We start from the raw sequence: 20248 nt of genomic DNA on the forward strand, positions 1-20248 counted from the left end.
AACCTTTTTATGGTTTCCATTACAAACAAGCAACAATAAAAACAAAAACCAACAGGCCGCCATGTTTAGTCATCGTTACATTAAGCAAAGCCGTTAAGGGCGATGAGTCCAGCGTTCCATTGGAACCTCCTGGCGGAGGGATTCGATCACCCCCTTACACATGTACAGGGGAGGACTAGAGGACCTGTCACGCACTGAGAAATTCAGCCCCTAGTACGGCTTCCATAAACACTCAACTCAGCCTTTTCAGCACCTATAGGCATCGCTGGGATCTCCTTGGCCTTAATGTAAGACAAATCTTGAATTGAGTCTCCACTTGGTCTGGGTGTACGACGGTCGCCACGATTGGGCTGCACCTCCTCGTCTGGATTTTAACGAAGAGTTTCAAGTCATCATTTATCGAGCGGACATCTTCCAAAACTCCATGGGTTCCTCGGTCTTCTTCCAGTTTCCCAATATCCAAGTTGGCCTTGATATCGAGCAGTCGGCACTCGGCTTGGAGCCGTTGACCAGAGCCTCCAACGTCTCCTCTGGTGGAGACGTCTTCCACCCATACAAAGAGTCACGGTAGCCTGCGAAGAGCTGATATCTCCTCTGGGGGGAGGGGGGAAAAAGGCAAACCGCAGACGCCTATCAAATAATATTTAATTCTAGATTCATAGTTACGCAAACTATTTCCTATCGCCGTAAAGTTGGTCTACTGGGAAACATGTCCATACATGGCAAGAAAGGAACGTGTATTGTCATGTGATGTCATTTATATCTTGAGTCCACTGCTAAGCAGACATAGACCATGCTGTGGGTCTATCTGTTATCACATAAAAAGGGGAGATAAAAAAAAGAAAGACTTCATGGCGCCGGGTCCATCTCAAACGTGGCTTTTCTGATGCCTGAGGACATGCGACCTTTGGGAAAAAAACTTGCCACATATGTGACACGGGAACGGTTTCTCCCCCGTGTGAGTTCGCTGGTGCCTGACGAGATTAGACTGGGTGATGAAACGCTTCCCGCACACGGAACAGGAGAAGGGCCTTTCCCCTTCGTGGTTCTTCGTGTGCGTGACGTAGCTGGACTTGCTGGTGAAGCTGGTGCCGCATTTGTTGCACTTGTAGGGCTTCTCCCGCTTGTGGCTTCTCTGATGCACGTAGAAGGCCGATTCGTTGTTGAAGCACTTCCCGCACTCGCAGCATATCAGCGAGATGTCCTCCGTGTGGGCCTTGCCGTGGTCCAGAAGCTCCTCTTTGGTGGGGAAGCACTTCCTGCAGACGGAACACGAGAACGGCCGGCTTTGCATGTGGCTGTTCTGGTGCGTGAAGAAGGAGGCCTCGTCGGCAAAGCACTTGCCGCATTCGTAACAGGTGTAGGTATCTTCGAGGGCGTCTTCGGCGTGGGTCTTGTCGTGTTCGAAAAGCTCGGCCTCGGTGCCAAAGCACCTCCCGCAGTAGGAGCACGAGAAGGGCTCACTTTCCACGTGGCTGTTCTGATGCGCGAGGAAAGCCGCCTCTTCGGTAAAGCAAGCACCGCATTCGGCACAAGGGTACGTTTCTTCCGGGGGGTCTTCGCCGTGAGTCCCGCCGTGTTCAAGAAGCTCTGCCTCGGTGCCGAAACATTCAGCGCAGACGGAACACGAGAAGGACCCGCCGTCCGCGTGGCTGTTCTGGTGTGCGAGGAAAGCCGCCGCATCGGTGAAGCAAGCGTCGCACTCGGAACAGGAGTAGGTTTCTTCCACCGCGTGACCGTTCAGGTGAGTGATGAGACTCCCCTTATCCGGAAAGCTCATCCTACAAATGGAACACACGAGCGTCTTGCGTCTCGTGTGGAGTAGTTGATGTCTCACCAGATGCGTTCTTTGGGTGAAGGACATCCCGCACTCGGAGCACGTGAACGGCTTCTCTCCGGTGTGAATCCTCTCGTGTCGGACGATGTCGGAGTGAGTACGAAAGCGCTTCCCGCACGTGGAACAGGAGTACGATTTCTTTCCCTTGTGAGTCTTCCGGTGGGCGATGAGGCTCCCTTTGTTTTTGAAGCTTCTCGCGCACTCGGGGCAGAAAAAGCGAATATTCCTCACCCGGTGAACTCGAGCGTGTCTATCGAGGTGGTGTTGAGAGGCAAAGTACTTGCCGCATTCAGAACAGCCTATCTTCTGTCCTCCTTCCCTGGTCTGATCGGAGTTCCTCGCCAAGCTTTTCCTCTCATCGTCGGTGGACTTATGACCCTGGCCGAACTTCACTAAGGTCACCCGACTGTCCGTGACCCCGTCAATGTTTTTATCGTGTGCATCGATTTCCATCAGGTCCTTTTCCACAGGCAAGGTCGATTCCTCTTTGAGATGGACAGTAAGAAATTCCGGTGGCGTGCTTTCATCAACGATGTAAACGTCGGCAGCGGCCGTGTTTCCGTCTTCGCTTGATTCTTCCACGGGAGCCCCGCCAGAGAGTGCGGGGGGTCTTTTTGCGGATTCCTCCGCCCGTCTATAGGCGTGAAGGTCGGCTCCATAGGGCATTGCAGATGCCTCTACGCTATCACACAGCTCGCCGCTGGTCGGGTGGCTTTGTCCCTGATCGGTTTCCGCGCTCCACTCGTCTTCTGTAACGCAATTAGCTGAAGAAACAGACGTGTGGGATTCCGGACTCGTGCATCTCGAAGCTGGGTCGACTGTTGGAATGAAACACAGAGGAGATTAGGAAGCACAGCCGGCAGCCATATTTATACTTAAGATGTCTATGCCGGTATCAAGGAACCTGTGATGGCGTGGGTTAACCATTCAGGGCTGTAACATGTCCGTGGAGGGTGGCAGATGTTTGCTATACACACGCGGCAGTCATAAAGAGTCTCACCTTCAGAGCCGATGAGCTGGTCACTGTTCACAATGAAATCGTTGTAACGATCCGTGTGCCCTTCTACGTACTCCCACTCCTCCATGGAGAAATAGACGGCGATGTCCTCACACCGTACACCGACCTGACACACACATAACGATAAGAGTCGTCACTCGACTACTTTCTTATGCAGAAGTTGTACAGCTGTGGCAAAAAAACCCCCAACCCTTCCCTTTTTCCCTTTGTTGGAAGATGGAGAAACGTTTTTTCTCACTCTCTTCCCACCGTGATCAGCAAGCACGGCTCCATGGCCTTGCTGACTGCAATGCGTGCGATCAGCCAGCAGGGGAAGTCATTGGGAATTCCAGCAGGGTCTAGACCAACCCTGCTAAGTCTTACACACAATCGGTGTGCCGACAGGCTACAGTCCAGACTGTCCATGCAGCTATGACTTAAGGTAGTCTTGGCACACAGTTTGCCGACGTATCTCTACGTCTATAGGTTAGTTTAGGGGTTAATATTCTTCTGTAGAAGAAGTGTCAGGGACATTGGAACTCTAGGGAAGCATCATGTTTACCTTAGGGGACATCAATCCCCAATATCAGCCAAAGGAAGTCTAGTTGCTGAGTGAGAGCCAATATAGATACTAGTTTGAAGAGACGTCACGTTGTTATGGGGCAAGCAGGAGTGGGTGGGTGAGAACCGGTTTGTGGTGGGCAGGATTTGGGTCAGCGAAAGGGGAGCGGGGAGTGGGGGCAGAGAATGGAATTTCAAGTGGAAAAATGGGATGGCAGGAGAAAGGAGAAAGCAATTAAAAGAGCAGAGGACATCCTCTCGGGCCTAAGGCACCGCTGTCAGGCTGCGGTTACGTGGAGGTTACTCATTGGAAATGGAAGACGACCAGACAAAGACAAGCAACTTGGCCTCAGAGTGCACGACGTATCCCTGAACCGTAACAGATATGGAAACCGCGGAGAAAGAGAGATGAGAGGAGAGTCGGGTGGCTATCAGCCTTACTATACGACTCTTCCCGGGAGCCCTCACCTCTCCAGAAAGCAGCTGGGTGATCTTGTTGGTCAGTTCCAGGATCCTCTGCTCGTTGTCTCCCTCGTGTATCATTGGGGGAGTTGGAGGCGCCAAGGTGGAGCCCGGGGCCGTGACAGACTCTTCTAACACCTGGGAGCCGCCGTGGTCCGTGACACGCTCACCATTCTTCTTCACAATCATGCAGTCCTATAGATCACGGCCACAAGGATACACACACCTGAGTATACTCCCACATGCCACTATTTATGCTATTTATTTAAGGGGGAGGGGCTTGTTGCATCTGCATCTATTAGCCATTATCTGAAGGTGGCAGGGCAAGCATTATCTAATCGATTTCCCGTCCAGAAGTTCTCTCCCTTCTCCTCCCCAACCCATTCAAAGCGCTGCCTCAACCAATCAGCAGCTCCAGAATCCCTCACCTCGCCGGTCAGTAAGCAGATGATCTCCAGGGTTAGATTCAGGATCTTCTCGGTTAGCCGATACTTGTCCCTGTTCATTCTTCAAGAATGGGTTGGGTTCTTCCAGAACGGGTTCCGGTCGACCGACCTCTGCGGTTAGAGAGATAACCGTTTGTCTTACCCCAAATTATTGTCATGGTTACAAAGACCATGGTTACAGCTGTTTCCATCTTATCACCATAGCAACCAACAGAATGTCCAAATGACCAGATCTCTTTTATTACAAATGCCTTTTTAGACGCAATACCACCCAGCGGGATGACGCTGGTATGTAACATGGTTGGACAAACCCCAGGCCGCCATGGCGACCAGGTCATTATTCTTTCTCACTATCTCCCCCTTCTTTCTCATTATCTCCCCCTTTCTTTCCACCTCTCTTCTTTTTCTCATTATCTCCCCCTTCTTCCCATCTCTCTTCTTTTATCTCCCAATTATTCCCATCTCTCTTCTTTCTTATATCCCCACATCGCTTCTTCCTTATTAGATCCCTTCTCTCTTTCTCTCGATTTTTTCCTTTTCTTACCATCTCTCCTCTTTCTAATCATCTCCCCCTTCTTACAATCTCTTCCCTGCTTGCCAATTTCTTCTCTTTCTCATCATCTCCCTTCTCTGTCTATACTCCTCACTATCTCTCCCCTTTTCCTCTTCACCTTTCCATTTTCTTATTATCTCTCTTATTTCTTATGTCCTGGGTGGGAGCGTGAGGTCTATTCCTACAGACTTCTGTTTTAGTACTCGATCGGGGTGGGAGCAGCTTCAGTACTGCGCTCCGGAATATGACAAGTTATGGCAACAACACTTTGCCAACCCCCCCAAAAAAAAAGTGTGAGTGTGTCAGTGTGTGAATAAGTATGTTACCGTGTTAAGTATGTTAGCATGCGTGTTAGTGTTGTCCTACATAGGGATGCACAGAAATGAAAATTCTGGACCAAAACCGAAAATTCAGGATTCACTTGGCCAAAACCGAAAATGAGCCCCCCCACCTTTAAAAAATTGGACCAAAAAAACCAACTCTTTTATTAAAAGTAACAAAAAAATTGGACCAAAAAACATCAATAACAATATTAACATATATATATAATTGTTAACAACACTCACACTCCTATTATGCCAAGTCAACCAGTACATGCTGGAATCTGGGTATGCCTGGGCATGATAGGAGTGTGATTGCTGTTAGGAATCATATACATTTAATACAGGAATCACACTCCTATCATGCACAAGCAGCCAACACATTCTGGAACTTGGCTAGCTGCCCCCCTTGTGCATTATTGCTGCCAGCAGCATGGGGTCTGCACATCACCTACAGCCATACATCCATGCTGTAACACACACATTCATTCACAGATACCAATCATTAACAGATACTCATTCATTCCCTCAATCACGCACGCATACTCGTTCATACACTCTCACCCTAACCCCTTACCCAAACTGCAGATCACTCTGTGCCACTCGCGGAGTTCCGCAGGGGCCGCTGCTTGCCTCTGCATTCAACTTCTCTTGTCCTGCACAGGGGAAGCAGGAACGGATCAGAGTTATGTTACGTACATACACGTGACTCTGCTGGTTTCCTGCTTCCCCTGGGCAGAATAAGAGACACTGCTCGCACAGCGGACTATTATTTTCAGCCTTTTTTTGTCAATAATGCCATTTTCCGACCGATATGTGTTGGCCGCTGATATTTCGGTGCATCCCTAGTCCTACAACTTAAATCCTAGAAACAAACCAAATCTGTCAATCCCAATATACTTACCCCATTAAACTACAATAAATCAACCTGGGTAGGGTAACCCAGGTGTTACCCTACCTGGGGCACTAACTGAGGACCTTTACCCCTGAGCAGCTGCTTAGACATTAACCCTTCTTCTCAGATTATCTAATACCCTTAAAATATGTTTGCACCCCCCAACTACCCATGTTTTAACTCCTTCCTGTTTATTCAGCAGGGGTATTTCGATTGACTTGCCCCCCCCCCTGCATGTCACTACCCAATAATATGCAGATATCCCCCCCCCAAAGGGCTGCAGAGCATCACAAGTTTCTAACTTCCAGGCCTGCAGAGCATCACATTACCCTTCAACCATGCTCAACCGGCGCTGCAGGGTATTGCCCCGATCAGAGTATTTAATAATTATCCAAAACTACCCCATCTGGCATCAGTTGCCACCCTCACGCAAACCTGAATATTGACCCCTCAGCTCAGGTTTTCATCGGCAGCCCCACAGCGTCTTCTCTTCCTACCGCTCCTTACTTCCGGGTCCGCGCCGGATGTTGGTTACTCGCGCGCAGAGGTTCCTGGGAGATGTAGTTCTGCGGTGTTACCGGCGCTCTCAGCCGTCAAAACGCTGAAGCAGGAGTACAGAGTGCGCATGCGCAATAGATGCGTGCCTAAAAACGGAGCAGAGGTCGCAGGGAGAGTACAATTTAATCTATACATAGTGCTAGCATCTTTTTCTAGCAAATGTATAGGTGAAATGTAAGCTTTCACCTATACATAATCAGAAATATATCTATGGCCCAAAACAGGTCATGGGGTGGGGTGGGGCGAGAATTTAACCTATACATTGTGCCAACCACCCACAATCTTCATCGGAGAATGATAACACGCTAAGCACACGCCAGCGCCCCACACGGCTCACGTATCGGTAGCCCATTGCTTCCGATCTAGTGTTATTTTGCGTGTATACAGTACTGTGCAAAAGTTTTAGGCAGGTGTGTGTGGGGGGTGATTATGTTTTTTTATCATCAAAGGAATGTTTGATCAAATGTTTGAAGATTTTTCAAATCAAATTACAATTAGTGGCCATTTAGTACGAAAAATTAAATTTTCGCCTGGCCCTGGACCGATGATCATACCTGGAAACTCTCTGGGTTTCGCCCCTGAAGACTCTAAGAGAAGAACAGCTTCTCCGAGTCGCCACCGGAAAACTCAGTGTCAACATTCGGACGCTCTCACGACATCATCGGGAATGCCCGCCATCGTCAGCGGGACTTCCCACCGGCATCTGCTTCTGGACTTTTGTGTTCCTATTGGCAATGTGGACCTCCCTCTTCTTCAAACCCATCGTAATCTTGGTCTTCAAGACTCCGCTCTCACTTGGTCCTCATCTGATGGCCCTTTCAGTGTCTAGATCTTCTCTGCTTCGCCTTTGGGTGTACCCTGTGGCCAAATTCTCCCTAAAATTGAACTTTTTATGTTTCCTTCATCCAATATTTACATTCCTTCAACCGTCTCCCTCAATGTCACAGCTGAAGCCATCACCCCTTCCCCCACACACTCGCTGCCTTGGTGTCACCACTCAATTTGTGACCTGACTCACCCCTCACCACTCAAAAATCCCAAAATATGCTCATGTCTGCCTCTTACCCAACACTCAACTAAAGCACTTATTCACCCCCTGATTATGTTCCCGTCTTGTCTACTGCAACCCCATATTCGCTGGTTTCCCTTATTATTGCCGCCCGGTCTTCTCTGTTGAAAGTAGGGGGCATTCATTAGTGAACCTCTTGGGCATGCCCAGTAGCACGCCCATTCTAGTTAATGGGGAGCAGCAGCAGCCAATCACACACGTGCTCTCTGAACACCCGTGTTTTAAAACATACATGCATTTGGCCACTAATTTCTATGGGAATATGGCTCCTATTGACATCAATGGGCGTGCTGCTATGGACAAGACGTTTGCTTGTTGTTGCCGTAACTGGGCTACCATGTGTGACAGCGGGGCGAGATGTCAAGGCCATATCATTATTTTGGGGCAAAAGGCTCCATTAGAAATGTCATTATTAGCTTTGTTCATAATTTTGCTGGGAACCCTTAATTGCCATGTGACAAAAACACGCACTGATTTTTTTTTTTATATTAAGTAATATTTTTACATTTTTTATCACAATAATTTTTCAAAAGCCAAATGTTATTTTTTTTTAATATACGCCGTTCGCTTTTATTGCATTTATTATTGTTTATAAATTCAAATTATTATTATTATTTTTTATTTTTTTTTAAATATATTTTTTTGGTGATCAGTTAATGTCTAAAAAAATAAAAAATAAAATCATAGTGTGAAAGCAGCCATAAAAATTGATTCATTAATCATTATCCTAACCTTGCGGATCCTGCTTATTTTAACCCATAAACACTTAAGGCTGTCAGATTTGCGCTAAAAGAATTCACATATAATAAGTTGTTTCTCATGACAATTCTTATCGTTCCACTTTCCGTCGTCGTACATTTCCACACAGTCTTCGTTTCCTTGTTGGTCGTTGGGTTCGGATGGACTCCAGTTTGTGTAGGAAATGACCTCTCCGTTTGGGTACCTGAAGGTTCCTTCAACATGAAAGTCATTGATTCCGAGGAAAGGCGATTTCTTGTTCTCCAAAGAGAGTGCTAACACCGCGTCGTTCTCTGCTTGGTTCTGCGGGGAAGCCAACTGGCCTCCTGCCTTCGTACAAGTCTGGACTCCTTCTTTATAATTCATGAACACGCCGTTGGTCATATAGATCTTCCTCCCGCTAAATGTCCCTCTAGAGAAGGTCAGGGCTGCAATGACGAAAAAACTTATGTCCAACTTATCCATTATAAGAATACATGGAGGAACGATTACAGCCGCTATCTGATGATATGTTCCTTTAGGGGCATAACTAGAAACTGCAGGGACCTGGTGCGAAAATTGCCTCGGTGCCCCCCAACTTCTTCAAGCAACATGTCCCACCTTTGCCTTGAAACAGCTTGTGGGTACCTTATTTGCCCCAAACAGCTTGTGAGTGCCACGTTTGCCACAAGCAGCTTACCAGTGCCCCCAAACAGCCTGCCTGTGCCATCTTTGTTCCAGCTTGTCCTGGAACATAATACCCATGTCCTGATTGGGGTTTCTTAAGTTTATTGAATAACAGGAGACGCATTACTGCCTATGTAAACAGGTAGAAGTTCTAACAAGGATTAAAAGTGAAAAAGGAAAAATATCTTTACACGATAATAAAAGTAAGGTAACGCAACTGGCATCTGAAATCTACTCACCTTTCAACTGTACCGCTACGGCTGATTGCAAATGTTCAAGTTGTAGCTCCAGCGCATTTACTCGACTTATGAGAGATTCTGAAGCTAAATAGAAAGATTAATGACAATGTTACTCATTCGGCTAATCCCGTATTTTAGAGTGAGAGCTCTGCGTACGAGGCCATAACATTCCAGGACCGTATAGCATTCCTCCGACCCTCTGGTTTTAGATTCTGATCTCTTGTTCTTTGAAATAAACTCTTTAAATATTAAAATGTCTCTATCACATCCACTATCTCTCTCTTCTCTCCCCTAAGCCAGATATATTGAGACGCCTTAGCCTTTCCTGATCATTTTTATCCTGCGATCCATTCACCCTTTTGGTAGCCCTCTGCTGAGCTCTCTACAAGATGTCAACGGAGATGGGGCTCTCCAGAACTGTCCCCAATGCTCTAGATGAGGTCTCACCAGAGATCGGTCAAGCGGCAGAACCTCCTCTTCCCGCTACTAATGCCTCTCGCTATACAACCCAGCACCCCGTTTCTTTTTTCCGACACTTTATTGCATTGTCTGCTTACCTGTAAGTCCTCAGAAATAATTACTCACAAGTCCCTCTATTCCATTGTCCCGAAAAGAACAGCTCCCAATGCTATATTCTGCCTTGGGAATTTTATGTCCCAAGTGCATTATTTTACATTTATCAACATTAAACTGCAGCTGCCACACTCTCGACTAGTTCTCCAATTCACTTTTGCTTATTCCACTTGGAATGTCGACCCTCTTGCAGACATACCAGCTCTGATTTTTGGGCACTGCCCTACTGTCTGTGGGGTTCTTCGGCCAGTTATAACCAATTGCTGACCTCCATTTGGCCCAAGATTCTGCACATTCCCGTCCGCAATTATAGCTGTCGCTAAATCCACCCCCACCCCCATGACTGGTTATGCCTACCTAGCTAAGCTCCTTCGTTCCTGGGACCTCCAGAGAGCCAGCATTGGGAAAGTTTGAAAACCAGGGTAATTTCTGCTAAAAATGTCAACGTAAGTTAACAAAGATCTGCTCTAGAACTAGGAACCCTTCTGAGAGATAATTCTTTAATTATGTAAAATTTTATTCCGTTCAACTGTCACGTGATGTTTTTTTGTGATTAAAACCTCAGATAAAAGGGATAAAGTGACAGGTTTGCTTAGAAATGAAATAAGTTATGTACCTGGAGATCCACCTTTCTCTCCCTTTGCCCCTGGTTCACCCAGTTCTCCTTTCTTTCCAGGATTTCCAGGTGGTCCTTCAGGTCCCCTCTCACCAATGAGTCCTCACAGAGAAAAAAGCATCAAAAAAATAATCAATATAATAGATAATGGCCCACACAATAGAACCGTTTCTTCCTTAACACATCGTTGTGTGCCTTTATTCAGCTTAATGTATATATTTCCGCCATTATTATTTGACTATGGTTGCTTTCACCATCTGCCTGATTATTCTTCTCAATTAAGTTATCTCTCTCCTGTTATGAAGTTGCTGATTGTTATTGACTGGTTCGGGCAGTCCATGTTGGTGGAGGAAAAGGGAGAGGAATTCAGGATAGGAAATTTATCGGATAATGCTTGCTGTGCCACAGGCTGCCTCCAAACCTGGCTTCCCCAAGGCAAACTTGTAGACTACATGTCCTCCAACCTCTAAACCGATTGAGAATCAAAAACCACAAGCTACTTCCTATCACCCTTCCTTTCCTTTTATGATGAAATAAACTCATTCTGCCTCCATAACATGGGTTAAATTAATATATTGAATCAGAAAATCCAACATTTGATGGAAGTGAAAGACAAGGTACGTTGCTTACCTTGGTCACCCTTTTCACCCTTCTCACCCATGGGTCCATCGTCTCCATCTTGCCCCGGCTTCCCATCTTTGCCACATGAGAGCAATGAACAATCCTTGTCTTTGTCCTTGAAGAACAGGAGACTCTGTGCCACAAGCGCCACACTCAATATGGTGGCACAGATGTGCGTAATATGAAAATCCTTCATTTCGACAACGTTTGTACCTTGGGATTAAAACATATTATTGACCCATGCATCGATTCCATAAGAAGAAGAACCCAGTAGAATTGGATCAACTTACCTTTTCTTGGAAAGACTAAGGATCGTCAGAAGATAAGAAAAAAGAAACCCGCCACAGACTCACATATTTATAGACATAGTCCTTCTGCCAAAGAAGCTGACCGGTCATTAGAGAACAATACCTTATTGTGTTTGAAACAATAAATAAATCATCATTTTTCTATTGAAATATTAAATAAAATTGATTTAACCTCTTAAGGACGGGTTTGTTTGCTATATATTTGTGCAATTTGTGCAATTGGATCCCCATACAGATTCTTTTTGGAAATTATATTCATAAAATATTATATAATATTAAATATAACAAATGGGGGGGGGGACTTTTTTTTAATGGTTAAATCCTTGAGAATTTCCCATACAATCGTAAGGGTTTCTTTTTGAAATTATATTCATACATATAGCAAATTCATTTTTTAGACTAATTTGTTTTTCCAAAAATGGACAACTTTCACATTTTTTTTATAGTTTTACCCTTAATAAATTGCACATAGTAAGGGCCTTCTTTTTGAAAATATATTTATAAATAATTTAGAATTTTTTTTTTAATGGCAAAAATGTAAACTTTTTTTTATAGTTTTGATAAATTGCACGTTAATAAATCCCATACAACATGTAGGGCTTTCTTTTTTAAGTTAGAATTATATATATGCAGTATCTTACAAAAGTGAGTACACCCCTCACGTTTTTGATTATATCTTTTCATGCCATTTTAACCATTTCCCCTCCCCGGTGTCATGTGACTTGTTAGTGTTACAAAGTCTCAGGTGTGAATGGGGGGCAGGTGTGTCAAATTTGGTGTCATCGCTCTCACGCTCTCTCATACCGGTCACTGGGAGTCCAACATGGCGCCTCATGGCAAAGAACTCTCCGAGGTTCTGAAAAAAAGAATCGTTGCTCTACATAAAGATGGCCGAGGCTATAAGAAGAAACAGGCCTCGCCAAATTGGTCTGCATGGCTGTCGTCCCAGAAGGAAGTCTTTTCTAAAGATGATGCACAAGAAAGCCCGCAAACAGTTTGCTGAAGACAAGCAGACTAAGGACATGGATTACTGGAACCACGACCTGCGGTCTGATGAGACCAAGATAAACTTATTTGGTTCAGATGGTGTCAAGCGTGTGTGGCGACAATTAGGTGAGGAGTACAAAGACAAGCGTGTCTTCCCTACAGTCAGGCATGGTGGTGGGAGCGTCATGGTCTGGGCCTGCATGAGTGCTGCCGGCACTGGGGAGCTACGGTTCATTCAGGGAACCATGAATGCCAACATGTACTGTGACATACTGAAGCAGAGCATGATCCCTTCCCTTCAGAGACCGGGCCGCAGGGCTGTATCCCAACACGATAACGACCCCAAACACGCCTCCAAGACCACCACTGCCTGGCTAAAGAAGCTGAGGGTAAAGGTGACGGACTGGCCAAGCATATCACCAGACCTAAACCCTACTGAGCATCTGTGGGGCTTCCTCAAACGGAAGGTGGGGGAGCGCAAGGTCTCTGACATCCACCAGGACATCCTCCTGAGTTCGGAAACACCTATTATGCGGAAGATTCTGGAAGCTCATCTGAGCTGGGCCCCTTTTAATAGGTCCAAATGGTCTGAAACACTACTTGTTATGTCCCGTTTACCCATTGGACAGCACTGCAGAATAAGATGGTGCTATATATATAAATAATGAATAATAATAAGTAACGTATAAGTAATGTATAATACTCATTGAGTGCTAGGAAATGTAAAAGTTTTTTTTACACGAATTGATTTACAGACCCATTGCTGAAACATATTAGCAGGTACCGGATCACTGCACACAATGGGTTACACGCTGACCCAGAACAACATGAACCTGGTTTCAAAAAAACATGGAGTCCTTTTGTAATTTATTGCAATCCATCGGGCGTTCTTTAGTTATTGGAGTAACAGATTGCCTCATTTACCCCCCCACCACCACCAGCTTCCTGTATCAAAAGCAGGAAGTGTAAACAGGAAGCATACTTAAGTACACGTCAGAAGCTGCAGCCAATCGCATGTATGCTAGTTGAACATTTAGACTGCATATGATTTCAGACAACTGCCCTCTTGTTAGTGTAATCAATGTTCCGGACCAACTGGTGCTTCTTTGCTTTCTTTATCACAGCTCAAATCCCTGCTTTAATACAGGTGACCGCCTTCAGATTTTTTTTTGCATATTCTGTGGTTATCTGTGCATTGTTATGATGGGAAGGGGCTTCATATAACCCCTGTGGGTTACTTTTATATGCCTTGGTTGTCCAGGGGGGCTCCTTGAGACACTGTATGGTCCCTTTAACCTGGGAAACACATAATTGTATCCTTCTACAGAGCAGTAATACATAGCTGCTAAGTTTCCCTTTTTAAAAGAGCCAGTCCCTCTCCCAAATCCCTGATGTCCCTCTCTCCTCCCCTGATGCCCATCTTTTCTAGGAGCTCAAAGTGTTTGCTGAGTATGAGGGTATCACAGGGTTCTACAGTCCTAGAAGCCCCCATAATGTATATAGAAATATATGCATATGTGTGTGTGGTTAACCTCTTCAGTGCTGGACTGCAAAACATCTGTGTGTGTGTAGTTAACATTTACAGGCAATATTTTTGCAATACAGGAGTGTAATGAACACATCGTACCTTTTAGAATTTGGCAGCCTTAGTCACATATCCATCTCATGATCAGCCGACTCAGCTCCACCTTTTGTCAATAAACTAGTTGCTGTTTGATTTGGCTAGCGGAGTGGTGTTGATTGTAAAGCAGTTTTGACGTGTAGTATCGGATGCCAAACAGTTTGAGCTATCGGTACCGTGCAAAAGTCTTAGGCAGGTGCGAAAATAAAATGCTGTAAAGTAAGAATGCCTTCAAAAATAGCCACGTTAATAGTTTATTTGTATCAATTAACCAAATGCAAAGCGAGTGAACAAAAGAAAAATCTAAATCAAATCAATATTCGGTGAGACTGCATCAAGTCTTGTAGGTGGATTCGCAGAAAGTCAAGGATTTTGTAGGCATATAGTTAGGTGTTTGATTAAACGATTCTACCAAACTGGTGCTAATGATCATCAATTTAATATGTAGGTTGAAACGCAATAATTAACTGAAACCGAAACAGCTGTATAGGAGGAAAAAAACTGGATGATGAACTCACCAGGTGGCTAAAGACAGCTTAATGCAAAAAGTCATCCACCATGGCAGCACTGAGGACAGCAACAACCCCCAAGGTAGCTACACCACATCAGCACGGTCTCTCCCAGTGAATTTTTTTCACACCAGCCTAAATCTTTTGTGCAGTACTGGATATATAGAGTGAATGTATAAGTAAGACAGAGTAGAAAGTGATAGTTATATATATCTCAATGAGCTCCAAGTATCCCAATACAGAACGATTCCCAAACCTGATCATAAAAACACTAAAAAACAAAACAAAAAGACAACACCTGAAAAAGCTATTATTTCCAGGTTAGAAATAAAAAAAATAAAAGTTATATCAAAATAAATAATAATTTGGAGTGCTGAGCATCTATTTGAAGAACATGTTGTACAAGGGTAGAGCCCCTGCTACGGCGCCTATCTTTTAGAGTGTAGCCCATCAGTAAAGTATTTGGACTACGTAAGTATGAACACCAGCAAGATGGGGCAAGACACGGGGGAGCACTTGCTACCTGGAAATCCCCGAGCCTGACTTGAATATGCCGTATTGGTAAGTATGCCGCCCTTTAAGCCACCAGCCCACCAGGCACCTGCCAGTCCGGGCCCCTAGGTATTAATTAATTAATTAATTAATCTGCATCTTTTTTGCTTTTTTTCTGTTGGTATTATGATATTTGTAACGAAATAAATATGTGAAAATCCCTTGACCAAAATGTGTTTCCTTCTCCACACTACGACACCAAAGGGAGCGTTGGCCCTGCATGAAGGACATTTTAATATGGAAGTCTAGGGGCGGAAACGCAGCTCTCCTGTCAACTCTCCCTTTAGCGAAGAAACAACAAAGGAAAGATGGCACTCGTGGCAGTGGGAACCTCGGATGAAACCAGTAGCAAAGTGCAACCTTTCCAGGTGTGAACATTGTATACTGTGTAATAAATGGCACTCCCACTATAAAATGCAACAAACGGTTATCCTATTAAAAAAAGAAGCCAGTTATAACCCGCAAGGACAACAGAAGCGGCGTAAAACTCCTTCGGACAGAGACCGTGAGTACACGTACATTCTATTAAAAAAAAACTCCTCTAAATGAACAAATATAACACAATGGATTTGTATTATAATATATCCGTAAGCGTGTCCCTTTCTATATTCGTCTTTCTGTACAATAAACAAAATCTATCCTTTTAAAACAATCTCATAGAGTTTAAGACCCTTTCTCCTTCTATATAATCGTATCATGTGTTAAGGTTATTGTCCGCTTTATATTTAGTTCTTGCATTTTATATATCGTTTTTATATTCATTTTATGTTATTTTTACATTTGGTTTTCTATTCTATTGTAATAGTGCTATGGAATCTGCTGGAACTCTAGTAATAAAATATAATAATAATATTAATAATAATAATAATAGTATACAATGTGATACTAGGCAGAAATTGGTTACATAACAGCAGAACCTTCTCCCTGTTCATGCTACTAATGCCTCTCGCTATATAAACAAGCACCCTGCTTGCTTTTTCTGATGCTTTATTACAGTGCCTGCTTACCCATAAATCCTCAGAAACAATTACTCCTGAGGCTGTCTCTGCTGGCAGAACGTATTTATAAATTATTCATATATTTATTTTATTTTTCTTTGGATATTTACATACCAAGTGCAACATTTTACATTTATCAACGTTGAACTGCAACTGCCACACTCTTGAGAATTTTTCTAATTGACTTAAATCATTAGCCATGTGCTGGCAGAACGTATTTATGAATTATTTATATATTTATTTTATTTAGTTTTCCTTTGGATTTTGACATCATCATCATTAACTGTTGACACGAAATTAATTGCTACTTCTTCTTTGTAAACAGGTTCTAGATTTGTTCTAGATTGCAGCTTTCGCAATGGCGTCACCTCTGAGTGAAGGACGCGTTGTAATTATTCCTAGAAACCAAGTGATGGCCGGTTCGACCGCAACTAAACCAGTGGCCGCTGCTTTCTATCTAAGTGTTCTAAAAGGACAGCCTAAAGCTCTAGGGGTAAGTTTTGATATTGCAATGTAACATGTACTTGTTTTTTGGTAAAAATTGGAGAAAATAAATGGAACACGATGATCGCTTACCTGGAGAACACATGGCACCGGGATGCACTATGGGAAGAAGGCACGTTGGCGGAGGCAATGTTCTTCTGGGAAACCTTGGGTCCTGCCATTCATGTGGATGTTACTTTGACACGTATCACCTACCTAAGTGTTGCTGCAGACCATGTACACCCTTTCATGGACACCGTATTCCCTGATGCCATTGGCCTCTGTCAGCAGGATAATGTGGCCTGCCAAGAAGCAAAAATGGCTCAGGAATGGTTTGAGGAACACAACGAGTTCAAGACATTGAACTCCCCAGATCTGAATCCAATCGAGCATCTGTGGTAGGACTGGACAAACAAGTCCCATCCATGAAGACCCCACCTCGTAACTTACAGGACTTAAAGGACCTGCTGGTGCCGAATACCACAGCACACCTTCAGAGGACTAGCACGACGTGTCAGGGCTGTTTTGGCCTACACAATATTAGGCCAAAGCAAAGGGCCGTGTTTGAGAGGTTAAGAATACATTTTGCTGATGGATATTACAAAATCAAATCAAGTGGAATGATTGGCTAACGTACCTGTTCCTTCTGTTCCCATAGACAACACAGATTGTCCTGTCACTGTTACAGATATCACTGGGGTTAATCTATTCGCTTTCTAACGGATGCGTAACCATCTCCATATTGACCGGCGTTAATTTCTGGGGATCAGTATTTGTGAGTATGGAATATGTTGGCTATAGCCTATACGATGGTCATTTTCTAGATAATTACACACTTGCCTAGCTTCTTATTGTCTTTAATTCTCCTGTTGCTCACATGTCTCTACATGTGGAATAAGTTCTGGTCAACGTAGGTGCCTCCAGTAAGATGTGACATCTCCCCTTTACGTGTAAATCAAAACAAACGCATGGCACCATTCCATTGGTCAGAACAATTCTTGAAATTTTGGGCCATAGCGTGAACGCTGGAATGTAAAATGGTTGTGATTCTCAAACGTGTCCTTGTCTCCGCAGTACATCACTTCGGGATCTCTGTCAGTTGCAGTGGAGAATCATCCGTCCATCTCTTTGGTAGGTTGAGTCCAAAAATATTGAAGCACTAGAGGGTAGCGCCCAATTTAAAAGATCTAGGAGGAAACGCGAAGCTCTCCTAGTGGTCCTCCAGCTGGCGTAGCTTCCGTTCTTGGTTCCTCGGTTCCTCCTTGGTTGGTTCCACAAACGGTTGCGTAATCCACATATTGTTCTGCGGTTCCTATCATAATTCCCATCTGGTTTCTCCATAGTTGCTCGATCCTTAAGTAGTTCTCCAGATGTGGTGTTGCAATGATGACAAACAGATATCGGGGCTTTCTGTTTTTCCTGTTGAACGCTATGAACCATGGATCTTGTGGACCCAACTATTGTCTTGCTTTTCTCCTACAGGTTAAAGGATTCCTAGTTATGAATATCATCAGCTCTGTGATCGCAGTGGTTGCCATAATTATTTTTTGTATCGACATTGGTGAATGGTATCATGGTTGTTACTATTGGCCGGTAAGTTATTATTTAGAAGAACACATTCCAAAATCATATCCTACTGAATGACGTGGTTGTACTTGTTATGCCCTGTTCCACTGAGTGAATCTTAAGAGAATAACTACTTGTCATATGTCGATATGTCTCAAAGCCCCACCCTAACCACACCCCTAAATGTCCTTATTTGGTCATGTGGAATCATGGGAAGTTTCTAAAGCAAACTGTAAGCAATGTTATGGTTTGCCAAACCCTTCCTAAAGAGCATGTAGTCTTTCTGTATACATCTCCTCCATATTTGTTAATGAATTTGCTCCTAAGCTCCCGACCAGCCCCCTTTTTTTGCCGTTTATTTAGTTATCTTTGGAATGTCACGTAATTATTTCTCTGAATTTTGTATCTTTTGCAGATAGCTAAGATTGTTCATCTTTCAATACTAATTGTTGCGTCCTTCCTGCAATTTGGTGTGTCGCTGTCTCTCTCCATTTTCGCATGGAAGTCCCTGGACCACGCAGACAATCCTCCGTCCCAGGTAAGATAACAATAGTCCAGGGGTGTCCGACCTGCGGCCCTCCGGCTGCTGCAGGACTACATCTCCCATAATGCTCTTTCAGCTAAGGGGCTGGCTGAGGAGGATGGGAGATGTAGTCCTGCAGCAGCTGGAGGGCCGCAAGTTGGACGCCCCTGCAATAGTATGTTAATTGGATAAAAGGGATTACTTGATCTGTGATTAAAATGGCCATAAGTCATTATAAATAAATGTGAATGGTGGAGGTTGACTATTCCATCGGGGGGGTCTAGACCCTATAAAAATAATAATGTAAGGCAATAGTGACTGACCATGTCTGTGGACAACATGTAGACTGAAGGTCAAGACCCTTCTCCATTGTATGAAACCAAAGATGTTTTTTTAATGCCATTGGGCAGACCAAGCTTCAGAGACAACCTTTGAACATCTCAAAGGTCACGTCTTCTTCCGGTATCAAAAACCTGTGCAGACTACCTTTTCTGGGACCCATACAGCCATATTGAATTTTTAGACTTAAGACCTCAATTCTTCAGATCTACAGCACAGAGCTTTTTTTTGAGCCCATCTTGGCTACACCAATCCTGTAGACTTCTTCCTCACACTTTCTTTCATTGCTCCGTACCAGGTCTTTATAATACCAAATGATTACGTTCCTTCCGGACCCTCTGGTAATCCTGCCTTTGGGAACCTTTATACGGCATCCATACCCCAAGACAACGGAGTTCCCACAAGTCCTACGGCTCCCATGTATCCTGGGGAACAAGGAAGCCACGCTATACCTCTGCCCAACTATTATGGAAATACGGTGTCCTCCTAAAAGCCACAGCAGGATGGTTAGAACATGACATTGGCTTTTTCCATATCAACCCTTGCCACGTAATTGAATTTACCTTCTATTACTCATTACAGAATAATAAAAAAAATTATGAATTTTATATGTTAATTAATAATTAAAGCGCAGACCAGCTCTTAACGAGAGAAGACAACACATGACTCTCTGCTACGCTTTCACACATCATTTTGGGATATTTTCTTGATATTCTGTGCATATCTGACGCAGCTTCTCAATATGGAATTTGCGATACCTAGAAATGTTCAAAGAATTACAATTATTGACTGAGAAACTGAGAATACATCCGATGAGACCTTCTTGACCCTCATCTGACCAGACATCGTCCCACTGATGATGGGAAACCGACAGAAAATGTTTGTATATATCATTGGCATAACTACACAGTGGGGCCTGTGCCTCTTGATTCCAAATAGTTTAGGGTCAAAAGGGCCCAGACCGCGCAGATCCCGGAAGGGCCCTTTCTAAACTATTTTGAACCGGCACAGGGAGACAGGAACGTATCAGGGTCATGTTACGTCAGGTGACCCCACGGTGAAAATGGGGCGGCTCGCAAACTGCAGGAGCAGTGAGAGGTAAGCGGGGGGCAGGTGGGATGTATATGTGTGAGCATGGATGTGTAATTGTGTTTGAGCATGGATGTGTAATTGTTTGTGCGCGAGTATGGATATGTAATTGTGTGTGTGTG

The 20248-nt window shown here is 44.3% G+C and overlaps 3 protein-coding genes across 3 annotated transcripts; 1 reads left to right on the forward strand and 2 right to left on the reverse strand.

The window, feature by feature from the left end:
- Positions 1-546: 546 nt before the first annotated feature.
- LOC128468804 (oocyte zinc finger protein XlCOF6-like) lies at positions 547-6589 on the reverse strand. Its single transcript, XM_053450625.1, has 5 exons — positions 6507-6589; positions 4286-4414; positions 3864-4052; positions 2838-2961; positions 547-2655 (listed from the first exon to the last, which is right to left on the reverse strand). Exons 2-5 carry the CDS (start codon positions 4361-4363, stop codon positions 869-871), a joined length of 2178 nt encoding a protein of 725 aa, XP_053306600.1. The 5' UTR covers positions 4364-4414; positions 6507-6589; the 3' UTR covers positions 547-868.
- A 1895-nt stretch (positions 6590-8484) lies between these two features.
- LOC128469289 (pulmonary surfactant-associated protein D-like) lies at positions 8485-11347 on the reverse strand. Its single transcript, XM_053451109.1, has 4 exons — positions 11161-11347; positions 10531-10632; positions 9342-9425; positions 8485-8864 (listed from the first exon to the last, which is right to left on the reverse strand). Exons 1-4 carry the CDS (start codon positions 11345-11347, stop codon positions 8485-8487), a joined length of 753 nt encoding a protein of 250 aa, XP_053307084.1.
- Positions 11348-16457: 5110 nt separating this feature from the next.
- LOC128468822 (membrane-spanning 4-domains subfamily A member 4A-like) lies at positions 16458-19624 on the forward strand. Its single transcript, XM_053450643.1, has 6 exons — positions 16458-16619; positions 17268-17384; positions 17684-17740; positions 18092-18202; positions 18591-18713; positions 19336-19624. The coding sequence occupies exons 1-6, from the start codon at positions 16485-16487 to the stop codon at positions 19525-19527; spliced, it is 735 nt and encodes a 244-aa protein (XP_053306618.1). The 5' UTR covers positions 16458-16484; the 3' UTR covers positions 19528-19624.
- The last annotated feature ends 624 nt before the right edge of the window (positions 19625-20248 follow it).

Source organism: Spea bombifrons, chromosome 11 (genome assembly GCF_027358695.1).
Source record: "Spea bombifrons isolate aSpeBom1 chromosome 11, aSpeBom1.2.pri, whole genome shotgun sequence".
In the NCBI taxonomy this organism is placed as follows: domain Eukaryota; kingdom Metazoa; phylum Chordata; class Amphibia; order Anura; family Pelobatidae; genus Spea; species Spea bombifrons.

Bases quoted from the DNA above. Each gene is read 5' to 3' on its own strand.
- LOC128469289 (XM_053451109.1), bottom strand. From the start codon at position 11,347: ATGAAGGATTTTCATATTACGCACATCTGTGCCACCATATTGAGTGTG. The intron at 10,633-11,160 runs GTAAGCAACGTA...TTTCTCTGTGAG, and splicing joins GGGTGAAAAGGGTGACCAAG to GACTCATTGGTGAGAGGGGA. The intron at 9,426-10,530 runs GTACATAACTTA...CTTTCTATTTAG, and splicing joins AGAGAAAGGTGGATCTCCAG to CTTCAGAATCTCTCATAAGT.
- LOC128468804 (XM_053450625.1), bottom strand. From the start codon at position 4,363: ATGAACAGGGACAAGTATCGGCTAACCGAGAAGATCCTGAATCTAACC. The intron at 4,053-4,285 runs GTGAGGGATTCT...CGTGATCTATAG, and splicing joins TCTGCTTACTGACCGGCGAG to GACTGCATGATTGTGAAGAA. The intron at 2,656-2,837 runs GTGAGACTCTTT...TCATTCCAACAG, and splicing joins CCAGCTCATCGGCTCTGAAG to TCGACCCAGCTTCGAGATGC.
- LOC128468822 (XM_053450643.1), top strand. From the start codon at position 16,485: ATGGCGTCACCTCTGAGTGAAGGACGCGTTGTAATTATTCCTAGAAAC. The intron at 16,620-17,267 runs GTAAGTTTTGAT...CTGTTCCCATAG, and splicing joins GACAGCCTAAAGCTCTAGGG to ACAACACAGATTGTCCTGTC. The intron at 17,741-18,091 runs GTAGGTTGAGTC...TTTCTCCTACAG, and splicing joins ATCATCCGTCCATCTCTTTG to GTTAAAGGATTCCTAGTTAT.